At 35.4% G+C, this 20,772-nt stretch overlaps 1 protein-coding gene across 1 annotated transcript; it reads left to right on the plus strand.

Annotated features, from left to right (window-relative positions):
• The first annotated feature begins 826 nt into the window (after positions 1-826).
• On the plus strand, positions 827-20,435 carry LOC126670781 (receptor-like protein 6). Its single transcript, XM_056104527.1, has 5 exons — positions 827-850; positions 1,082-1,103; positions 1,215-1,382; positions 11,559-11,694; positions 17,615-20,435. Exons 1-5 carry the CDS (start codon positions 827-829, stop codon positions 20,433-20,435), a joined length of 3,171 nt encoding a protein of 1,056 aa, XP_055960502.1.
• Positions 20,436-20,772: the final 337 nt, after the last annotated feature.

Raw genomic sequence — 20,772 nt, forward strand, 5'->3', positions numbered from 1 at the left:
TAATACCCTCCAGTCACTTAAAGAGTATTTATTTAAAATAAAATTTAATCTGATCTAAAGAAAAGAGTGCGAAATAAAAATAGGAAATTAGATTAGGTGTTGGGACATGAGAACACACAAATTAATAATTGGCTGGGCTATTATTTTTCTTTGCTTTTTTGTAAAATGGAAATCTTACAAGTGAAAAAAAAAAGGTTAACATTGTATTTGTCAAAAAAGAAACATTCTACTGTAATATTGAAATTAAGTTGGCCCTTTCCAGTATTTTATGTAATTTTCTTTTAATTATAACAATCTTGGCCTAATGTGATGGTTGTTGGATTTAAGAGTTATAATTAGAGTTTTAATCCTTTCACTTCTCCTTTTATAAAAGTCACTAAAAGAATAAAGATAATATACATGTACAACACAAAAGTTACAGTAGTTTTATTATCATCAAGAAAATAAGAACAGTTGAAGAAAGAAAGGCGAGAATTTCGTCTATTGATCGAAGAAGGAAGGTTTCTGCATTAAACATTATATTGAATCTATTCATTAAGGTTTGAAAGCATGAATTAAGGTATGTAGTTATGAGTGAATTAAATTGTAATAATCTTGAAAAGTCTTTGGTTAGTTTGAGCGTATTTTGTATTCAAATTGAGCAATTTAGGTTCGTAAATAAGAGTTTAATTAGTAAATATGTTGGATTTAGTAATAGTCTGAGGTAAGGGCTATTATTAATTAGAATAAGTACGGGTGTCCGGAAATAAAAAATTTCGATAAAAGTTTAAGAGTTAAACATGACAGTTTTATGATTGAGTTAAATTGGACATGTAACCAATAAGTAATGGTGATGTGGCTTAGGCATAAGGTATAAGGGTAATGTTTTCAATCTAATATTGTTATATAAGATAGCATAAAGAAATAAGAAAATAAGAAAGAAGGAAAAAGAGAAAACCCTTACCATTTCTCTTCTCCTAGCCGAACACACCACCATCACCATCATCATAGGAATAGCTCACCAAAGTTCATTTTTTTGGAGAAAAACAATCTCAAAGCCAAAGTAAAGGACTTACCTCTATTAATTTGAAGTTTGCTTAAGATTTTATGGAGTTGTGATGATTGTAAGAAGCTAGGTTTTGTATTGATGTTTATGATTTTGATTTTCTACGGATTGTTTAAGGTTTAGGATGAATCTTTGGCATGTTTAGTGTAATTTTTGAGATCAATTTCAGGTGTGAGAGACCCTAAGCTTCGGGCAGCCATGCCCCTTGCCTTGGTGGGCAATGAATTATGCCCTCCATGGAAGAATTACCGCCGTGAGCAGAGCTCAAGGAAGCTATGGCAGCCCCTAGGGGCTGCAAGGGCAGTCCCTATGGGGAAGAGGGGGAGGGGTTTTGACGGTTAAAACGATAGCTTGACAGTGTGAGTTTATCTCGAGATTAAAAAAGTTTGTTAAAAGGTTTTGCGATGAAAGTTTATAACGTTTTAAACTAAGTTTTGAAATGTTTTAAAATATGGTTTTGTGAGATGGAAAATGTATCAAGAATACATTTTAATAGCAATATGAGATTGCTATAACGATACGTCATATCAAGTCAGTTTGATATAGAAGTTAGAAGCGACTAACGTGATAAGTTAAGTATGTGTTCTATCTCGAGTCTATAAGTTTTTTTAAGTTAGACTCTTACCTACGTTGTTTGTATCTTACTTAGATCCAACAAGGCAATCGACAAACGAAAGGCGCTCCACAAGTTCGACAGAAAGTTGATCGAGAAAAGTAGGATTAACAAGTGGTGAGTTTATAAAAATTTACATTTGACGTATTAAATGTGTATTACTTTTAAATGCAAACTATTTATATGAATCGCATAAGAATTATTCAGTGCCAAAATGTCTTATGTAAAATGCATACATCATTGGTTTAAAACCAATATAGACTCGATTAAACAAGCTTTCCTATTGAGCAGCAATAGGAACTGCGTGATCACCAGTTAAGTTTAAAAAATTTGAATTACTTCATCAGTGCAAGAGTTTGATGTTGTGTGGTTTTATCTAGTATGAGATAACTCGGTTAAACTATCTCGGGACTCATGCTAGAAGGTAACTCGGTAGAACTATCTCGGGTTTGTTTGTTTGTTTGCATGATATGTGGGATATAAGAAATAGTACAAGTAACTCCGTGAACTATCTCGGGACTATACTATATGGTCAGATAACTCGGTTGAATTATCTCGGGACTGAACCATACGGACTATGATATAGGTATCAAGTACATGCTCAAAATCAATTTGGAATCATGAGGATTTAACTTGAGGATTAGGGTTTCATCCGGAGACTTGTATTTGGATGCATGTGTAAAATTGTTTATGCATTGTTTTTTTTTTTGCATACTCATTTGTAAATTATGAACTCACTCAGTCTCGATTGATTCACCCACAGTGTTTCCTTTAAGGTAACAATCTTTTGGCATGTAGGACTTCTATCCTAGTTCAGAAGTCCGTCCTTTTGGCAGTATGTATAGAAGACAATGTTGATCGCTAGAGCTGTAGTAGGGGTGTCAAGACCTAATATAATAGTGTCAAAACCTAGTTGCCCAGTGACTTGTTTATGTGGTATCATGAAATGGTTTTATGTTGTTGCAAAACTCTGATATGTATAAGTTTTGAATATGCATTTACAAAACCGTTTGTTTTTGATGTGATTATGGCAGGGCTATGTGGCATGTGAGATTACACAGTAAGACCCTAGTTTCCTTACGTCGTTTATAGACGATGTTTGATGTTTTGTAAACGTTGAACATTTTATGTAAAGTATGTTTACAAGCTTTGATCTAATCATGGAAAACTTAAAATTTGTGGAAAGAAAATATATAAAGAAGTTTGCATTGTTTTCTTTTAGGCTTATTAAGGGTTTTGGAACAAATTTTCCCATTCCCTAGCGCCGGTCTTGACTCGAGATTTTGGGTCGTGACATAAATTGCGTTATAGATCTTGCAATTATTGTGTTTACAAAAGTATTTCGCTTACAGTTGATATCAAAGCGGTTATAACACTTTTGATTCGCCATGAAAAGTTTCATTCATATACTACCATTAATGAGTGTTTAGGGTTTTGATTTTCTAAACATATTAAATTTTTGGCTAATACACTCAAAAACTACTCACCTTTACTCTCTTTTTTTCAATAGCACCATGACTTTGTAATTTCGCCAATTGCAGCTCATTTCGTATTTTTACGTTTCAATAGCACCCTAAACATGAAATTGAACTCTTTTCATTTGGATAAGTTCAAAATAAATCCTTCATATTTTTCAAAAGTTCTAAATATCATATGATGTTTTAAATTATACATACAAACCATTTTCTCCATAAATTAAAATAATATAAATAAATTAAACCGCTCAGTATCACCACCCGCTTCCGGAGACGAGTTGGTCGTCTTCCATGAAAAACCAGTGCTAGTTTTCCATTGGGGAAGACAATCTCGTCTTTCCTAAGGAAGACCAACAAATATAGTCTTCCTTGGGGAAGAGCAGCTCGTCTTCCCCAATGGAAGACTGGATCTGTTGGTCTTCCTTGCTCGTCTTCCCCAATAGAAAACCAGCATCTGTTGATCTTCCATGACGATGATAGGAAGCGGCAGTGACATAAAGTGGCAGTGGGTCGGGGAAGTTTCCGGAAAAGATGTCTGAGAGATACAAAATTTTTCTTTATTTTTTTAAATTAGTGGAGAAGAGGGCTTGTTTGAGTGTATTTTAAGTTAAGGGGCTTGTTTGAATTTAGCCAAGTAGAAAAAGATACAAAATGACCCTTAAATTTGGTTGTTTTATAAAATGTAATCCTTATTATAATAAAATCATCTATTTTTTAAACATTAGGGTGCTATTGAGACGTAAAAATACGAAATATGCTGCAATTGACAAATTATAATGTCATGGTGCTATTGAAAGAAAACAAAGTAAAGGTGACTGGTTTCGTGGCTATGTCCATGCTGACATGGCTACCATCTCTTGGGCTCAGTTTGTGGCGAGATTCAGAGCTTTCTTCTTGCCGTTTTCAGTGACAGAGGGTCATAGAGACAGGTTTCTCTCACTTACTAGGGATGATAGGTCGGTATCCGAGTACACGACAGAGTTCGTGAGGTTGGGTCGGTTCGCTCCGGACTTGCAGACAGATCAGCAAAGGGTGAACAACAGATACATAAAAGGCTTAGGGCGCGATTTTGTGAGTTTGCTGACCGAGACACGCAGAGACTTTACAGACGTAGTAGACAGTGCTCGGCGTATGGAGAGCTCGTTATTGCAGTTTGGGGATATTTCTGGTCCTTCTCAGACCAAGAAGTCTTCTGGCCCTGGACAGCAGAGTGGTGGTGGTAGCTACCAATCGGCACCTTCTCAGTACAAGAACAAGAAGAGGGGTGTCAAGAAGAGTTATCAGCCATACACCTATAGTTCAGGCAACAACGGTAGCAGCCACAGTTTTGGGCGTGGTAACGGTGGAGGTGCTAGTTTTCCTTTCTGCCAGAATTGCAGACGTCGACATCCGGGCGAGTGTCGTTTAGCACCAGGAGGTTGTTTTACTTGTGGCCAGCCGGGTCACTTTGCTAGAGAGTGTCAGGCATCTGGGCAGCAGATGTCGGTAGCTAGCGTCGCTCAGCCATCCTATCAGAGTCGGAGACCAGCGTTCTCTGCACCAGCAGGGTTTTCCCAACCTGCTGCTTCTTTTGGTGGCCAGCGGGGCCGAGGTTCTGGAGGGCGTGGTTTTGGAGGCCGTGGCAACGGTGGTAGAGGTTCTAGCAGCTATGGTACTGGGCAGAGCTCTCAGCAGCAGAGTCAGGGTTAGGCCAGAGTTTTCGCCTTGACTCCTCAGGATGCTCATGCATCTAACGCAGTGGTGCAAGGTACTCTTCAGATTTCATTCGTAGATGCTCTTGTTTTATTTGATGCGGGTGCAACCCATTCTTTTGTGTCTACGTGTTTTGCTGCTAAGTTGGGTGTAACACCAACAAGTCTGTGTGAACCTTTATCTGTTTCTACTCCCTTGTCTGACTGTATGGTTGTGGACGTTGTGTATCCATCGTGTTCCGTGGTGATCCATGGAAGAGAATTACGTGCTGACTTAGTTGTTTTGGATGTACTTTCATTTGACGTGATTTTGGGGATGGATTGGCTGGCGCGCCATTATGCTTCGATCGACTGTCGAGGGAAGTCGGTTGAGTTTCGGATTCCAGGTGATCTACCCTTTTCTTTTCAAGGGGAAAAGGCGGAGACACCGAAGAATCTGATTTCTGCGATCAAGGCAAAGCGGATGATGAGTAAGGGTTGTCAAGCTTTCTTAGCTGTGGTTCGAGACATGGATGCTGAGGTGGGCAGTATCAACACTGTCCCTATAGTGAATGAGTTCACTGACGTTTTTCCAGAGGAGTTGCCTGGATTACCACCTAATCGGGATATCGAGTTCTGCATTGACGTTGTTCCTGGAACTGGTCCTATTTCGATACCGCCGTATCGGATGGCTCCTGCTGAGCTGAAGGAGTTGAAGGAGCAGTTACAAGAACTACTGGACAGTGGCTTCATCAGATCGAGTACTTCTCCGTGGGGTTCTCCAGTTCTGTTTGTTAAGAAGAAAGATGGTTCCTTTCGGCTTTGTATCGACTACAGGCAGTTGAATAAGGCTACCATCAAGAACAGATATCCCCTTCCTCGCATCGATGACTTGTTTGATCAGTTGCAGGGTGCGAAATGCTTTTCCAAGATTGACTTGAGATCCGGGTACCATCAACTTCGGATTCGGGACGTCGATGTGCCTAAGACTGCTTTCAGAACGCGTTATGGGCATTTTGAGTTTTTGGTCATGTCGTTTGGGTTGACTAACGCACCAGCAGCGTTTATGGACATGATGAATCGGGTTTTCAAGCCGTTTTTAGATCAGTTCGTCATCGTCTTCATTGACGACATTCTGATTTATTCTCGGAGTGAGGAAGAGCATGTTTATCACTTGAGGACTATACTACAGACCTTGCGAGAGCATCAGTTGTATGCTAAGTTCTCAAAGTGCGAGTTTTGGCTAGAACATGTTACCTTCTTAGGACACGTGGTGTCGAAGGATGGGATCAAGTTTGATCCGAAGAAGATAGAGGCGGTTATGGATTGGCAGAGACCGAGGTCAGTTACCGAGATCAGGAGTTTTCTTGGGTTAGCTGGCTACTACCGTAGGTTCGTGTAGGATTTCTCTCGGATATCTGCACCTTTGACTAAACTGACACAGAAGGGTGTTAAGTTTGAGTGGACCGACAAGTGCGAGGCAAGTTTCGAGAAGCTCAAGGAGATTCTGACTACAGCTCCTGTTTTGGCGTTACCTTCTGGCATTGAGGGTTTTACTGTGTACTGCGATGCTTCTCGGATTGGCTTGGGTTGCGTGTTGATGCAACATGGACAGGTGATCGCCTATGCTTCTCGTCAGTTGAAGAAGCATGAGGTGAATTATCCTACACATGACTTGGAGTTAGCTGCTGTGGTTTTTGCTCTGAAGATCTGGAGGCACTACTTGTATGGTGCGACTTGCGAGATTTTCACTGATCACAAGAGTCTGAAGTACATCTTTGATCAGCGAGAGTTGAATCTAAGACAGAGGAGGTGGCTAGAGTTGCTGAAAGACTACGACTGTACTATTCAGTACCATCCTGGTAAGGCTAATGTGGTAGCCGATGCGTTGAGTCGCAAGTCTTCGGGCAGTTTGGCCTATATTTCTGAGGTTGGACGTAGACCCATGGTTAGAGAGTGGCATGGTTTGATAGCTTCGGGCTACGGTTTTCAGGTTTCTCAGAATGGTAGTTTGTTGGCACAGCTACAGGTGCAGCCAGTTTTGATTGATAGGATTAAAGCTTTACAAGCTGAGGATCCACAATTGAAACGAATAATGGATGAGATCCATCTGGATGGGAATTCCGAGTTTGTTTTTGTTGATGGAGTTCTCAGGTTTGGTTCTAGACTGTGCGTTCTGGATTTGGATGGTTTGAGAGATCAGATTTTGGAGGAAGCGCATAGATCAGCTTACAGTGTTCATCCGGGATCTACCAAGATGTACCATGACCTCAAGGGTACGTATTGGTGGAGCGGAATGAAGAAGGATGTTGCAGAGTACGTTTCCAAGTGTCTGACTTGCCAGCAGGTGAGGCTGGAACATCAGAGACCTTTTGGCTATCTGCAGCCATTACCTATTCCAGAGTCGAAGTGGGAGCGGATTTCCATGGACTTTGTTGTTGGTTTACCACGTACTCGATAGGGGTACGATTCCATCTGGGTGATAGTTGACCGTATGACCAAGTCAGCTCATTTCCTTCCGATCAAAGTTCCGTATCCCGCTTCGAAGTTGGCTCAGTTGTACATCGACAGGATTGTCAGTTTGCATGGTGTACCGGTTTTGATTGTTTCTGACAGAGGTTCTGTCTTCACTTTGAGGTTCTGAAAAGCGTTACAGGAGTCCTTGGGTTCTCGTTTGGATTTCAGTACAGCTTTTCATCCTCAGACTGACGGTCAGTCTGAGAGGACAATTCAGACATTGGAGGATATGCTCAGGATGTGCATTCTTGATTTTCAGGATAGCTGGGATACTCATTTGCCGTTGATTGAGTTTTCCTACAACAACAGTTACCATGCGAGCATTGAGATGGCACCTTATGAGGCTCTGTACGGACGCAAGTGTCGATCTCCTATCTGCTGGGAAGAGGTCGGCGAGCGGAAGTTGTCTGGTGCTGAGATTATTCAGATTACCTCAGAGAAGGTACCGTTGATAAAACGGAGGTTGGAGACAGCTTTTAGTCGGCATAAGAGTTATGCTGATCCGAAGAGAAAAGACATCGAGTTTCTGGTGGGAGACTTTGTGTTTCTTCGGGTTTCGCCTATGAAAGGCGTGGTTCGTTTTGGTGTCAAGGGAAAGTTGGCACCGAGGTACGTTGGTCCTTATGAGATTTCAGAGAGGATTGGAGCTGTGGCATATCGTTTGGTTCTGCCGCCAGACATGTCGTTAATACATCCTGTGTTTCATGTTTCTATGTTGAGAAAGTGTATTTCCGATCCTTCGCATGTGATTGTGCCTCAGAGTGTTGAGATTGACCAGGAGTTGTCCTATGAGGAACAGCCAGTTGAGATTGTTGATACGCAGGTGCGTAAATTGCGGAACAAGGAGATTCCAATGGTCAAAGTTCTCTGGCGCAATCATTCTGTAGAGGAGTTTACTTGGGAGACCGAGTTGGATATGCGGAATCGCTATCCTTTTCTTTTCCCATGAGGTACGATATCTTGATTCTGTGACTTTTATGATTTCTACTTGTGTTACGTGTTGTTCTGGTGGTAATTGCTTATCGTGTTAAATTCGAGGACGAATTTTTATTTACTTGGGGAGAATGTAGTATCCCGTAAAATTTTACATTTATTTTTTCGATAATTTCCGATAATTTTCTGGTCGTTTCGAAGTAACATCGATGATAGCGGTTTGATTCGAGTTGGTTTGAATTGGGGTTGATTTTATTGGTTCAGCCATTTATTTTTTTAATTAAAAATAAAGAAAGAAAGTTTTGGATTCCCGTTCACATTAACCCTTTGGACCCTCTCGTCTGGCCCACTTCGAACTCATTTACGGCCTATTTCCACTCGTTATTTAAAGTTGTTTTCTAAATGAAAAAACTAGATCACGCTGCAAACAAACCCTAGCCGTCTTTCCCTTTCAATTTCGCTGAGAAATCGCTAGCCGTAATCTCTCCCGAAGTTGACAGAAAATTCTGTGGTATGTTGTTTTCAATTTCAGTTTTCCTTTGAAACGTCTTTCGGTTTTCTGATTCGTTCTTACTCGTTTCTTAATCGAAATCAGAACCGTTTGATTCCAGACATTCTAGACTCACGTACCTACGTTTCCCTATCTCGGTTTTGCAAAAAGGTACGTAATCAATCCCGTTTCAATCGCCGCAAGTTTATCGTTTTGGGTTTTTTATTCACTGTTCTTGATTTACATGTTTTCTGCCGATCACTTCTTCCTTTTGATTTTACATGATTTCGATTTTAAGGTTTTGGTAGTTAATCCTTGCTTAAACTTGACACGATTTGGACCTCGGATTAAACAATTCTATTGTCGTTGTGATACACCGAAGTTTCCGTAATGTTTTTGGTTCTTGTTTGTTTTTAGCATAGGAATTGATACGGTTTATGAGTTATTGTTAGATTATGATTAATGATATGGATTAATTTGTAGTCTTGAGTTTTTGATTAAGTTTTTAGAGTTGAATTCTTGATGTTAAAGCTTGGCAGTAGCTTAATAATGGAGGTTGTTTGAAAGGGTTATGTATGGCGGGTTTCTTTTGTTTGAAAGGGAGAAGATGGTGAAAAGGCTTATTTGATCACTCAATTGTTTTGCTTAAATCAAATGAATCCCTTAAGTTAATTTCTTTTGGTTTCGATAATAACTTGATTTTAATTAGAAAATTTATATACGTAATTGTTATAACTTAGATTAATATAATTACTCGGGTAATAATAGGTAATTTTAGTTGAAATGTCTATTTTGGTAATTGGCGATTTAGTCCCTAAAAGTTTCTAAAGCTATTCTTTTTAGCAAAGTTATAACTCTTGGACTTCTAATTTGATTTTCTAATTAATAAATTAAGAATGAGAAATTTATTTGATTTTATATTTGACTAAAGTACCTTTTAGTCCTTAGTTGGCTAAAGTACAGTTTAGTCCCTATTTGGCTAAAGTACAGTTTAGTCCCTAAACTTTTATAGACTTAAAATAATTAAGTTTCGGTTGTAACTTGGGTTACTTGAATTATAAGATATTAAATTCTATTTTAATATAGATAATTATTTATCAAGTATCTAAATTATAAACTCGGGTTTGTAAATTTAATAAAGTTTTGATTTGGGTTAGACTGTGGTCGCCCAACAAGTAGGAAGAAGCTTGGTAGTTTTTAATAACTCGGCTGACTCACTAATATGGATTTTAACTCGGATTTATTTAATTATTTTGTGTACCATTTTAAATATGTTTACATGATTTGTATTTTATAACTTGGGTTATATTTGGAATGCATTTAATATAAGTGTTTATTAAATGTGACTTGGTTTTGCGTTGTGCTAGTCCTACGTGGTGTCTAGTACTCTTTAGAGTTAGGGTCTGATTTTAATTATGATTTTAATATTTTATTTAGACCCGTCGACTGTTCGTACTTCAGAGGCGAACCAGAGTTAGATTGCTTGTCAAGATCACGTGGATTTAGCAAGCAGTGAGTTTATATCTCTATTTACCTCTTTATTAAGCAAATGTATTATTTTGTATATATATATATGTGTGTGTGTGTATAAGTAGCTTTTGAACTGTTTTCGGCATTGTGGATTTGATTTGGAACATGCTACTCGATGGGCATCATCGGGACTGCGTGTGCACCGGTAATGATTATGGTATTGAGGTAGGTTTGAGATACGTCTCACCTTAGTGAGGGCACCGGTGGAAGATACGTCTCCTGGGCTCACTATTTATTAAGTGATAGTCGGGGATCGGTTATTGAGATACGTCTCACCGACACGACAATGGATTTAGATTTGTGGATTAGGATTTCATTGATAATCCATAATGAAAATGTTTTATTAAACGTTTTAAAGGTTTTTAACTTAATAAATGTAAATGGTTATATAAACTCTACTCAGTAAATCTGACCCTGTTGTTTTCCCAAATTTTCTAGGTTTATGATTTGAGCGTTTGGTCGATCTTCATTTCTTCATTCTCAGAGGTTTTTATTTTATTTTCAGAATAAAAGAGTCGAACTATTTTAAACTCTTAGACCGCAGTAGTAGTTTCATATTATTCTTGTCTTAGTCTTACGTTTATAGTATTGGCTATTGTTTGTTGTATTGGTCCAACTATTACTTTATCGCTTTTGGCATGATTACAGTGTTTATGGTATTTATATTATATTGTCATACTGTTGGAGATTATTCTGAGATAAGCGTACTTTAAATATATATATTGCTTTACGTACTGCTAGACTAGGCTGAAGTCTCGGTTGCCCCCGAGCATGTGGTTTTATGCAGTTACATTGTTTTAAATGTTATAAATTGGTTATCCGCAAGGCTAGCTACGGGTTTTGGTACAACCATACCCATACCCTAGCGCCGGTCGCGATTCATGAAAATGGGTCGTGACAAGTTTATATATATAAAAAAAAAGAAGAGAGGGAGAGAGATATAAAAGCAAGGAAAAAACAAGAAATAAGCACGATAAACAAATAGTAAGGAAGCATATTTACTTATTGTAAATGAAGGACGAAAGCTTTGTTGAAAAAGAACCCTAAGAAGGCAACAAACAGAGCAGAAACAGATGAGAAGAAAGGATCGAAATTGGCAAAATGATGATAAAAAAGGAAGAATTTATTTACCTCCTTTTATATGAACATAGAGTAGTTAAGCACTTGAGTGCGTGACAACGTGGCGCAACTTCCTAGATTAGGCATTTATTACAAGGAATGAAGAGACACGACTCTTTATAATTTGAGTAACCGTCAAAATGTTTGAAATTTGAAACGACGAAAGAACTGCCCAAAGTCTTTGACTCGGATGACCTTGGGGAGGAGGGAACATCTGATACTGACCTAGAAAAATTTGAACCCCTGGCTACGCCTCCTAATCTTGATTCGCATGGAGACCCTTCAAGAACGCCTGTGTTAAGGTTCTCCCGAGTTAAAATAGAGGCTTCGCCCTTTGACAGTTATAGTTCGCCATCCTGTTGAAGTAGAAAGGCGCACTAATCCATCTCACGCACTAAGCGGAATTATCAGGAAACGTGGCCCTGAATCGATGGAAGATCATGGGCACAAACCACGATCTAAAGCAAAGTAACTGGACACAGGAGGCCCAATAAATAGAAGTCTAACGATGCTTAAGGATGTATTCATTGTTTTGGCCCTAAACACTTATTACCAACATTATCTACCAGAAAACTCTTACTAACTTAAGCATCAGAGCAACTTTCAGGCAACACCAGCCTGAGGTCTTTTGAGCTTACTTTGTTCTTTGTGCAGGAAAGACTCGAGAATTATTAGATTACTTTAACCTATTTCGCTTTTTTTCGTTTTAACTGTACCCTAGTTTTTCAATTTTTGACAATTTGTTAACTTAAAGGATGAAATCATTCAACTAACTAAGTCTAAAGATAAAATTAGATTCATTTCAATTTAAAAAAGTATAAATAAGCCTGTTTTTAGCGACAGATTTTTCCGTCGCTGAAAGCAGGAAATTTGTCGGGAAAATGTTTCCCGACGAATTTGCCGACGGTAAAAACCTCGTCGCAAATTGTTTGGCGACGGACCAAAAAATTCACCGACGGAATTTTAAAGCATTCCCAACGGATTTTAGCGACGGATTTTTGAATCCGTCGCTAATTACCGACGGATTTTAGCGACGGATTAAAATCCGTCGCTAAATTAAAAAAATTAAAAAAAAATCGTAAAAATAAATTATTATTTAATCGGTCACCCACCCCCTCGCACTCCGTCACCCACCCCTCGCCCGTCGCCCTCCATTACCCACCCCTCGCCCTCCGTTGCCCACTCACAATTTTTACAAACTTCCCAGTAGGTCACCCATTCTTCTCATTGCGCCCACTAAATGTTCTTTAACTTTGAAGTTCTCTCGCGCGCAGCTCCACTTATACCAACTCAGATTCTTGTTGTATATCTATGTATATTATATTTAAATGTAACTAAAAATAACAAATACTTGTTCCCATATTTTAAGATAATTATTTTTTATAATTAATAGTAATTTTAAATAATTATTTTATAAATAAATAAATAACAATTATTTTAATATATTTCATAAATAATTATATTAAATTCAAATAATATTATAATTAAATAATATTATATTAATTAAAAATAATTATTATTTTTTCTTAATAATTATAAAGTTTTATAAAATATTTATTTAATTTTTTTTCAACGGACTTTTTGCGACAGATTTTGAATCCGTCGCTAAAATCTATAGCCGAAGATGGAATTTCGCAACGGATTAAACATCCGTCGCTAAAAGTTGCCTTTGGCGACGGATTTAAAATCTATCGCCAAAGTCTGTCGCTAATGACATATTTTAGCGACGGATTTAAATGTGTCGCTAAATTCCGTCTCTAAGACGGACTTTGGCGACAGATTTAGATCTGTCGCTATTCATAGTTGGATTTAGCGACAGATTTAAAATACGTCGCTAGCCAATTTAATGACGATTTAGCGACAGATTTTGAATCCGTCGTTAAATCCGTCGCTAAAAAGTGATTTCGCGACGAAAATTGAATTCGTCGCTAATTTCCATCGCTAAATCACCGATTTTTAGTAGTGCACAATCAAATCAAATTAAAATTAAAAGGGTTAATTACATATAAAATCACCATCTTTACATAAAATATTAAAAATAACACGACCTTTAAAACGTGTCAATTCAAGGCACCACCTTTCGTTTCGTTTCAAAAACAATATCAGCAATTTTTATTGTCATTTTTACTGACGTGGCATGACACGTGGCACTCTCATATGGTGTTCAAGTCAGCAAATTTTACCAAAAAATGTGCCGATGTTGTTTTTGAAAAGAAATGAAAGGTTTGACACATTTTAAAGGTGTTATTTTTGAGATTTCGTGTAAAAGTGGTGATTTTATATGTAACTAAATCAAATTAAAAATGTTTTAAATTTTTAATTAATTTAATTAAATCTATAAACATAAACATTTATTCTATGCTAGACATGGGAACGTTTTTTATTTTGTTTCAAATGAAAAAGACGTCAATTTAATATTTCAGAAAACAATTGAAGCAAAAAAATGTGAAATAGGGTAAAATTGACCAGATTTCAACATCAGAATAAGATTGAAAAGAGGATAAAAGGTCGGGATTTTTTAAGACATTATGCCTATTTTTTAAAGGACGTGATTAAAATGAAAAAACGTGTAAAGATGTAATTTTATACATTAACTCTATTTTTATATACTCACAGCTATAATATGTTTGTCAAATATACCGTAATTTTAAAGTGGGTAATGTTATAAAATTCATAAACTTTACACGTTTTCTCATTTTAACCACGCCGTTTTAAAATCGTTAAATAAAATACACTAACTACCATATTTTTTATTCAAATCCATATACCGAGTAAAAATCTAGTAAAAATTGTTGACGTGTCACTATCCGATTCGTTCTGACATTTCACTATTTGGTTGCCAATTCAGCGATTTTCAACGGATATTTGAACGGTGAGTGGATTAGAAAAAAATTGGTAGTTGGCATATGAAAATGCCGATTTTTAAAGGACGTGATTAAAATGAAAAAACATATAAAATTAATGAATTTTTATGACATATATCCATTTTAAAATCATACAAGTTCAATCAATCATTTATTCAACATATCCCAAATATGCTTATATCGCCTTTAGTTATCAAAATAATTCTTAATATCTTCTTGAATCCCTAAACTCTAAAATAAACTGATTAATTGTTAAACTGACAGATTTTATTAAATAAACTAAAAGTATACTAGAATAATATTTCAGCATTACTTTACAATATTTTTTTGGGGGGATGTCTATTAACCAAAAGAAATGGTTATTTAAATATTATTTTTATATACAACAATGGCACAAATAAATTATTCTTTTTTTATTTTTTTTATAAAAATATACTTCCTCCTTTTTATTTTTAGAATAATTTTATATCGAATTTCATTTTTTTTGATTTTTATTAATTGTTGGTTAAATTGTTATATATGTTTCATTTCACTGGGAACGATTGTCAAATATAAATCTTCCCTTTCACCTGAAATTCATAACAAATACAAACAACAACCTTCGCTTAGAATTTATAACAATTATAACCCACAACCACAACCTTTTTCTGGAATTTACCGTATATACTAGATTTGTAATCATAAAAGTAGAAAAATGTAACATGACTATAGTATAGAATTTTAATCAATTTAATAAAAGTCATAAATAACTATGAAAAAATTACAATCAAATCAGTTATATTTTTTTTACAGATCATTCAAATTTATGTCTCTACACACAATTAAAATTGTATAAAAAAAATAGAAAAAAGAGTCATTTATGCCCTTAAAGTTTGACTTTAAGATCAACTAAGCCTCAATGTATAGAAAGATTCAAATATGCCTTTAATGTCTTAGAAAATGAACAATCAGGCCCCCGATTTGGATAACCAAGCCCCTAACGTCTCATTTATGCGTCAAAATTAGGGGTCTGGTTGTCAACATTTTAAGACTTTATGGGTATATTTGAACCTTTCTGGACATTGAGGACTTAATTGATCCTGGAGTCAAACTATAGAGGCATAAATGACACTTTTCCCAAAAGAATAAAATTTCAACCTTCTTTAAAAATTAATATTTATAATGTTAAAATATAAAGAGCTAATATTGAAACTTCTCAATGTATTTTTTGGCAAAAACAATAATATAAAGACTTTATGATAAAGAGTAAATTCCGAGAAACAAATTAATAAAGATATAAAATGAGAAACATATACCATAAATATTCAATACTTGAAAAATTCAATGTCTTAAAATAGTCAAACTTTTGTAAATGAGATCAATTCTGATTACTATTTTTAAAATAATCTGATTTACCTACTTTTGTTATTTATTATGTCAATTTTAGTTATTCTTAGAAATATTTTAATTTTTCAACACAAATATGTCATGTCATATAGGACTAAACATATTTTAATCAAACATTGTTTACTTAAGTGCAATGTTTTTAAAAGCGGACCAGTGGGTTCAATTGGATTTTTTAATTTTTATAAATATAAATTATTTAAATTAAAAATACATAATATTCTAAATAAAAATATGATATTTTTTAAATAAATCATTTTTATTTTATATTATATAAAATAAAATTGGGTTAAATGCAAATTCATACACCAACTTTGACCTAATTTGCAATTACAACATAAACTTTTAAACTTGGCAATATCGGTAACCAACTTTCATTTCTTGGCAAATTGGTACACCGACCAATCATAAAACGACAAATGGCGGTTTATTACAATGTCCACGTTAGTGTTTTTCGAGTTTGGTGTATCGATTTGCTAAAAGTGTAAAGTTGGTTACTGACATTGCTAAGTTTTAAAGTTTATGTTGTAATTGCAAATTAGGTTAAAGATGGTGTAGAAATTTGCATTTAACCCAATAAAATTATTAATGATCAATATTTAAGAATACATAGATTAATTACTATATATGAGTAAAAATAATGATTATTTTATCTCAATAATAATAGTTATTAAATTAAAATTATATAATCAACGTTTATAAATTAAAAATACAATCCCTATTTAAATATTGTTTGTTTCTTTTATGAAAGATTGTTTGTTTGCTATTCTTTCTCTATGAAAGATTATTTGTTTTTTTTATGAAAAGTTTGTGAGTTTTATGTTAGACAGAGAATGATTGGATCTTATTGTGGTAGAGCATTTATATAATTTTAATTTTATTTTTTAAGGCAATCTGCAAATTAAGGTTTACATCTTATTTCTCGTCAGGTCATTAGAAACGGTTATATACCCTTTTTAAATTCTTATACCTGTAGCTGCTCATTTTTTTAACGAAAGATTATTCAATTGTCAAAACAAAAGTGACATGTTCACACATTTGATATTAAAATCACACGTCTTCATTTGTGATATGGCTACGGAATATGATAAAAATTCAAACTGCTTTTAAAAATAGCAATAAGTTATAACTGACACAACCAATAGCAAAATTAGCAAAACGAGGTGATTTTAAAAATATTAAGTAGAATAAATTCCGCTCGTAAATGTTTGAGACATTAAAATAATTAGTTAGTAGAGTTATTATAATAAATTTATATTTTGTTAGTTCACAAACTATAAATTTTGTTTATTATTATTATTATTATTATTATTGTGTTTATTTCTTTTAATAAAATTATTATCTAAATAAATATTAATATGATTCCGTGTAAATGCGCAGGGTTTGCGATTAGTAATTATATAATTTATTTAAAAAAAAGTTATATAATTGAGAAGAATTCTCATGAGTTACCAATGAAGTTTTCCAACTTGGAGTTATTTTTAAAAGTTATTATTAATAGGTAACTTTTATAGTTTTTCAACTGGAATAAAATACATACCAAATAAGTATTTTTATAAAATTTAAATATAAATAAATCACTTATTTTAATTTTTAAAATTACTAGCAATAGATAATTTTCATAAGTCTTTTAAATTAAATAAAGCATTTATTCATCATTTCATAAATTTTAAATTTTAAATTATAACTTGGACTTCTTTTTAAATATAATTGTTAATTAGATTTCGTCTTGACATTCATTTGCAAATTCCATTAATTTCTATGGAATTAGAATATAAAATTGATTATGAATTCTACTAATAAACTATACACGCATTATATGGAATTCAAAGTGCTAAGTATAAACATGACATTAAAATTGTCCCTGTTGAACTTTATAGTAGCAATATTTGTAAAGAGAGAAAATTATCTTTTTCAGCTATGGAATTCTCTTCTAATTACACCATCTTCCTTTTCATACTATATAATTTGGCAGCATTTATATCATCTTTTTCTTCTTCTTCTATGAAGCAAGCTGCCACGATGATGAGAGGTCTGCGTTATTGCATTTCAAAGATAGTTTTTTGAGAACCAACAGCTGCTATTTTCGTTCTGATTATTCCAAAGTTGAATCATGGAATTCATCAAGATCAGGTGATTGCTGTTTATGGGAAGGCGTAGGGTGTGAGAATGAAAGTAATCATGTCATAAGCTTGGATCTCAGTAACAGTTGTATTAATGCTTCTATCAACTTCAACTCCACCCTCTTCGCCCTTGTTCACCTTCGAAGCCTTAATCTAGCATACAATAGCTTCGGTCCGTCTCAAATACCATCATCTATCGGTAATCTCTCGAGTCTGACTTATCTGAACCTCTCTTATTCAGATTTTTCTGGCCAAATCCCATCGCAGCTCCTGAATCTATCCAACTTGGTTTCCCTCGATCTATCTAACAACTATGGCCTGAACCTCCACAAGCCTAGTTTTAGTGATATGGTTCGACAGTTGACCAATTTGAAGGAACTTCATCTCTCAATTGTGCGCATTTCTTCAAGTGTTCCAGACCTCCTGTCGAATTTTTCGTCTTTAGAATCTCTCCGACTTGACTTGTGTGGTTTGACAGGTGAATTTCCTGTTGCTATTTTCCAACTCCCGAATCTGAAAGTTCTTGATCTCTCTCACAACTTTTATCTTAAAGTTGACTTCCCGAGTTTCCAGTTTGGGAGTCCCCTTAAGTCATTGAAGCTCACTGGAACAAATTCCCGTTCTGTAAGAAATTCAACTGCACATGTGCCTACTTCAATTGGAAATCTTATCTACATGGAAGAGCTTGCCTTATCTGACTGCAGTTTCATCCCTTCCTCCATTGAAAACCTTGTCCACTTGAAATCACTCCGCATCACCTATTGTATCTTCACCGATCAGATTTCGCCCACATTCAGTAATTTTACCAAGCTTGTTTATTTGTACTTCTCACAAAATCACTTCAACATTCACCCTCCAACGACTTCTTCATTTACCTGGATCGGTAAGCTCCCCAAGCTCACTCAACTGTTTTTGAACAGAATCAATATGAAGGGTGAGATCCCATTTAATTGGCTCATGAACCTCACTCAACTTTCTCATCTCCATATGTATAATAATAAACTCATTGGTCCAATCCCATCAAGCCTTATGAACCTCACCCATCTTACAAGTATAGATTTATCATCCAACCAATTATCTGGTCAAATTCCATTACACATTGGCCATCTTACCTTCCTGTCTCACTTGGACCTTTCATCTAACAAATTGGAAGGGCAAATTCCTACCAGTTTATTTGACCTCAACGGTCTTAGGATGCTTGACCTTAGTTTAAATAAGTTGATTGGCACATTCGACTTCACTGTATTCTCTCAACTTAATTACTTATATTCTTTGTCTTTATCAAATAATTATAATTTATCATTGATCACCACAACTGAATCAAATGTCACCTTTAAAAATATGGTTATCTTAGGATTGGGATCCTGCAATTTATTTGAGTTTCCTAGCTTCTTACATAACAAATTAGATTGGTTGGCATTTCTAGACCTTTCCTCCAACAATATTCACGGCCAAATTCCATCTTGGGCAGGTCTCAAATCCTTGCAAAATTTGAACCTTTCACATAACCATTTAACTGGTTTTGATAACGATTCAAGCATTCTTCGATGGGCTAAATTACGTACTCTAGACCTTAGGTATAATATGCTGAAAGGATCTCTTCTAATGCCACCATCATCAACTTCATTCTACCTAGTATCCCACAACAGAATGTCAGGTGAACTCTCACCTTCCATTTGCAATTTAAATTCCCTTGAAATGTTTGATCTGTCCTTTAACAATTTTAGTGGCAAGCTTCCCCAATGTCTAGGAAACTTTAGTGATTTCTTATCACTATTGGATCTCAAAAGAAATAGCTTTCACGGAACCATTCCGTCAATGTGGAGAAATGAATGTAAGCTGAAAATGATCAGTATGAGCCACAATCAATTACAAGGTCCACTGCCAAGATCCTTACAGAATTGTTCATTGTTGGAGATGGTTGATTTTGGAAGCAATCAAATTGTTGATGCTTTTCCTTCTTGGTTTGGCTCTCTTCCCAACTTGAAAATTCTGATTTTAAGGTCTAATCAATTTTACGGGACAATGGAGAATTTAGTTGCCACTGGATTCTCCGACCTTCGAGTCATCGACTTGTCCTATAATCATCTCAGTGGAAAGCTTCCATCCAAATTGCTTCACATTTGGAATGCCATGAAAGTCAGAAACACAAGCTACATGACATACATGCAGGATTATATGATGCCCAATCATTCCTATGCAGATTCTTATTTTGGGTACTATGATTACTCCATGACATTGTACAACAAAGGCTTGGAAATGAATTATATGAAGATCCCTGATATACTGCTCGGCATTGATTTCTCCAACAACAAATTCCAAGGAGAGATTCCAGATATGATCGGAAATCTTAAAGGCCTTCAGTTGCTAAACCTTTCCAGAAACATTCTTCAAGGTCCAATACCATCTTCTTTGGCAAATTTGAAAGCATTAGAATGTTTGGATCTTTCACAAAACCAGCTCTCCGGACAGATTCCGACGATGCTGACAGAAATCACTACCCTTTCGTCATTTTCTGTGTCGTTCAACCAACTTTCAGGGCCTATACCGCAAGGAAATCAATTTTGTACTTTCGAAGCCAACACATATGATGGAAATCCAGGATTGTGGGTGGAAACTTGGACAAAGCAATGCGGAAATGCCAGTGTTACCTCCAGCAGTTATGGAAGATGAAGATTCTGAATCTGTAGAGAAAATAAATTGGTTTGTAGTTTCAATGGGGTATGGGAGTGGGATTATAGTTGGAGTTATTGGTGGGAATGTGTTCACTAGAAGAAAACGGCATTGGTTTGCCAAAAAAATTGGAAGGAAATCTAGGAGGCAGCGAACCAGACGAATAAGAAATAGAAATTGATTCTAACTATAACATGTAAAACTGGAATAAATTGGCATATCCAGCTTTTACTGATCTATAGTAGTGCATTCTGCTTCTTATTTATTCAATCATATAAGCAAATACATTTTGAATGAAGTTATTTTCCAATTCTAATGATGTGAACATCCATATATA

Source organism: Mercurialis annua, linkage group LG1-X (genome assembly GCF_937616625.2).
Source record: "Mercurialis annua linkage group LG1-X, ddMerAnnu1.2, whole genome shotgun sequence".
Taxonomy (NCBI): domain Eukaryota; kingdom Viridiplantae; phylum Streptophyta; class Magnoliopsida; order Malpighiales; family Euphorbiaceae; genus Mercurialis; species Mercurialis annua.

What these genes read in the sequence shown, in the direction of transcription:
- LOC126670781 (XM_056104527.1), top strand. Translation starts at nt 827, where the DNA reads ATGGTGATGTGGCTTAGGCATAAG. An exon ending in TGATGTGGCTTAGGCATAAG is followed by an intron (nt 851 to 1,081) that starts GTATAAGGGTAA and finishes AGTTTGCTTAAG; the next exon opens with ATTTTATGGAGTTGTGATGA. An exon ending in GAGGGGGAGGGGTTTTGACG is followed by an intron (nt 1,383 to 11,558) that starts GTTAAAACGATA and finishes AAACGACGAAAG; the next exon opens with AACTGCCCAAAGTCTTTGAC.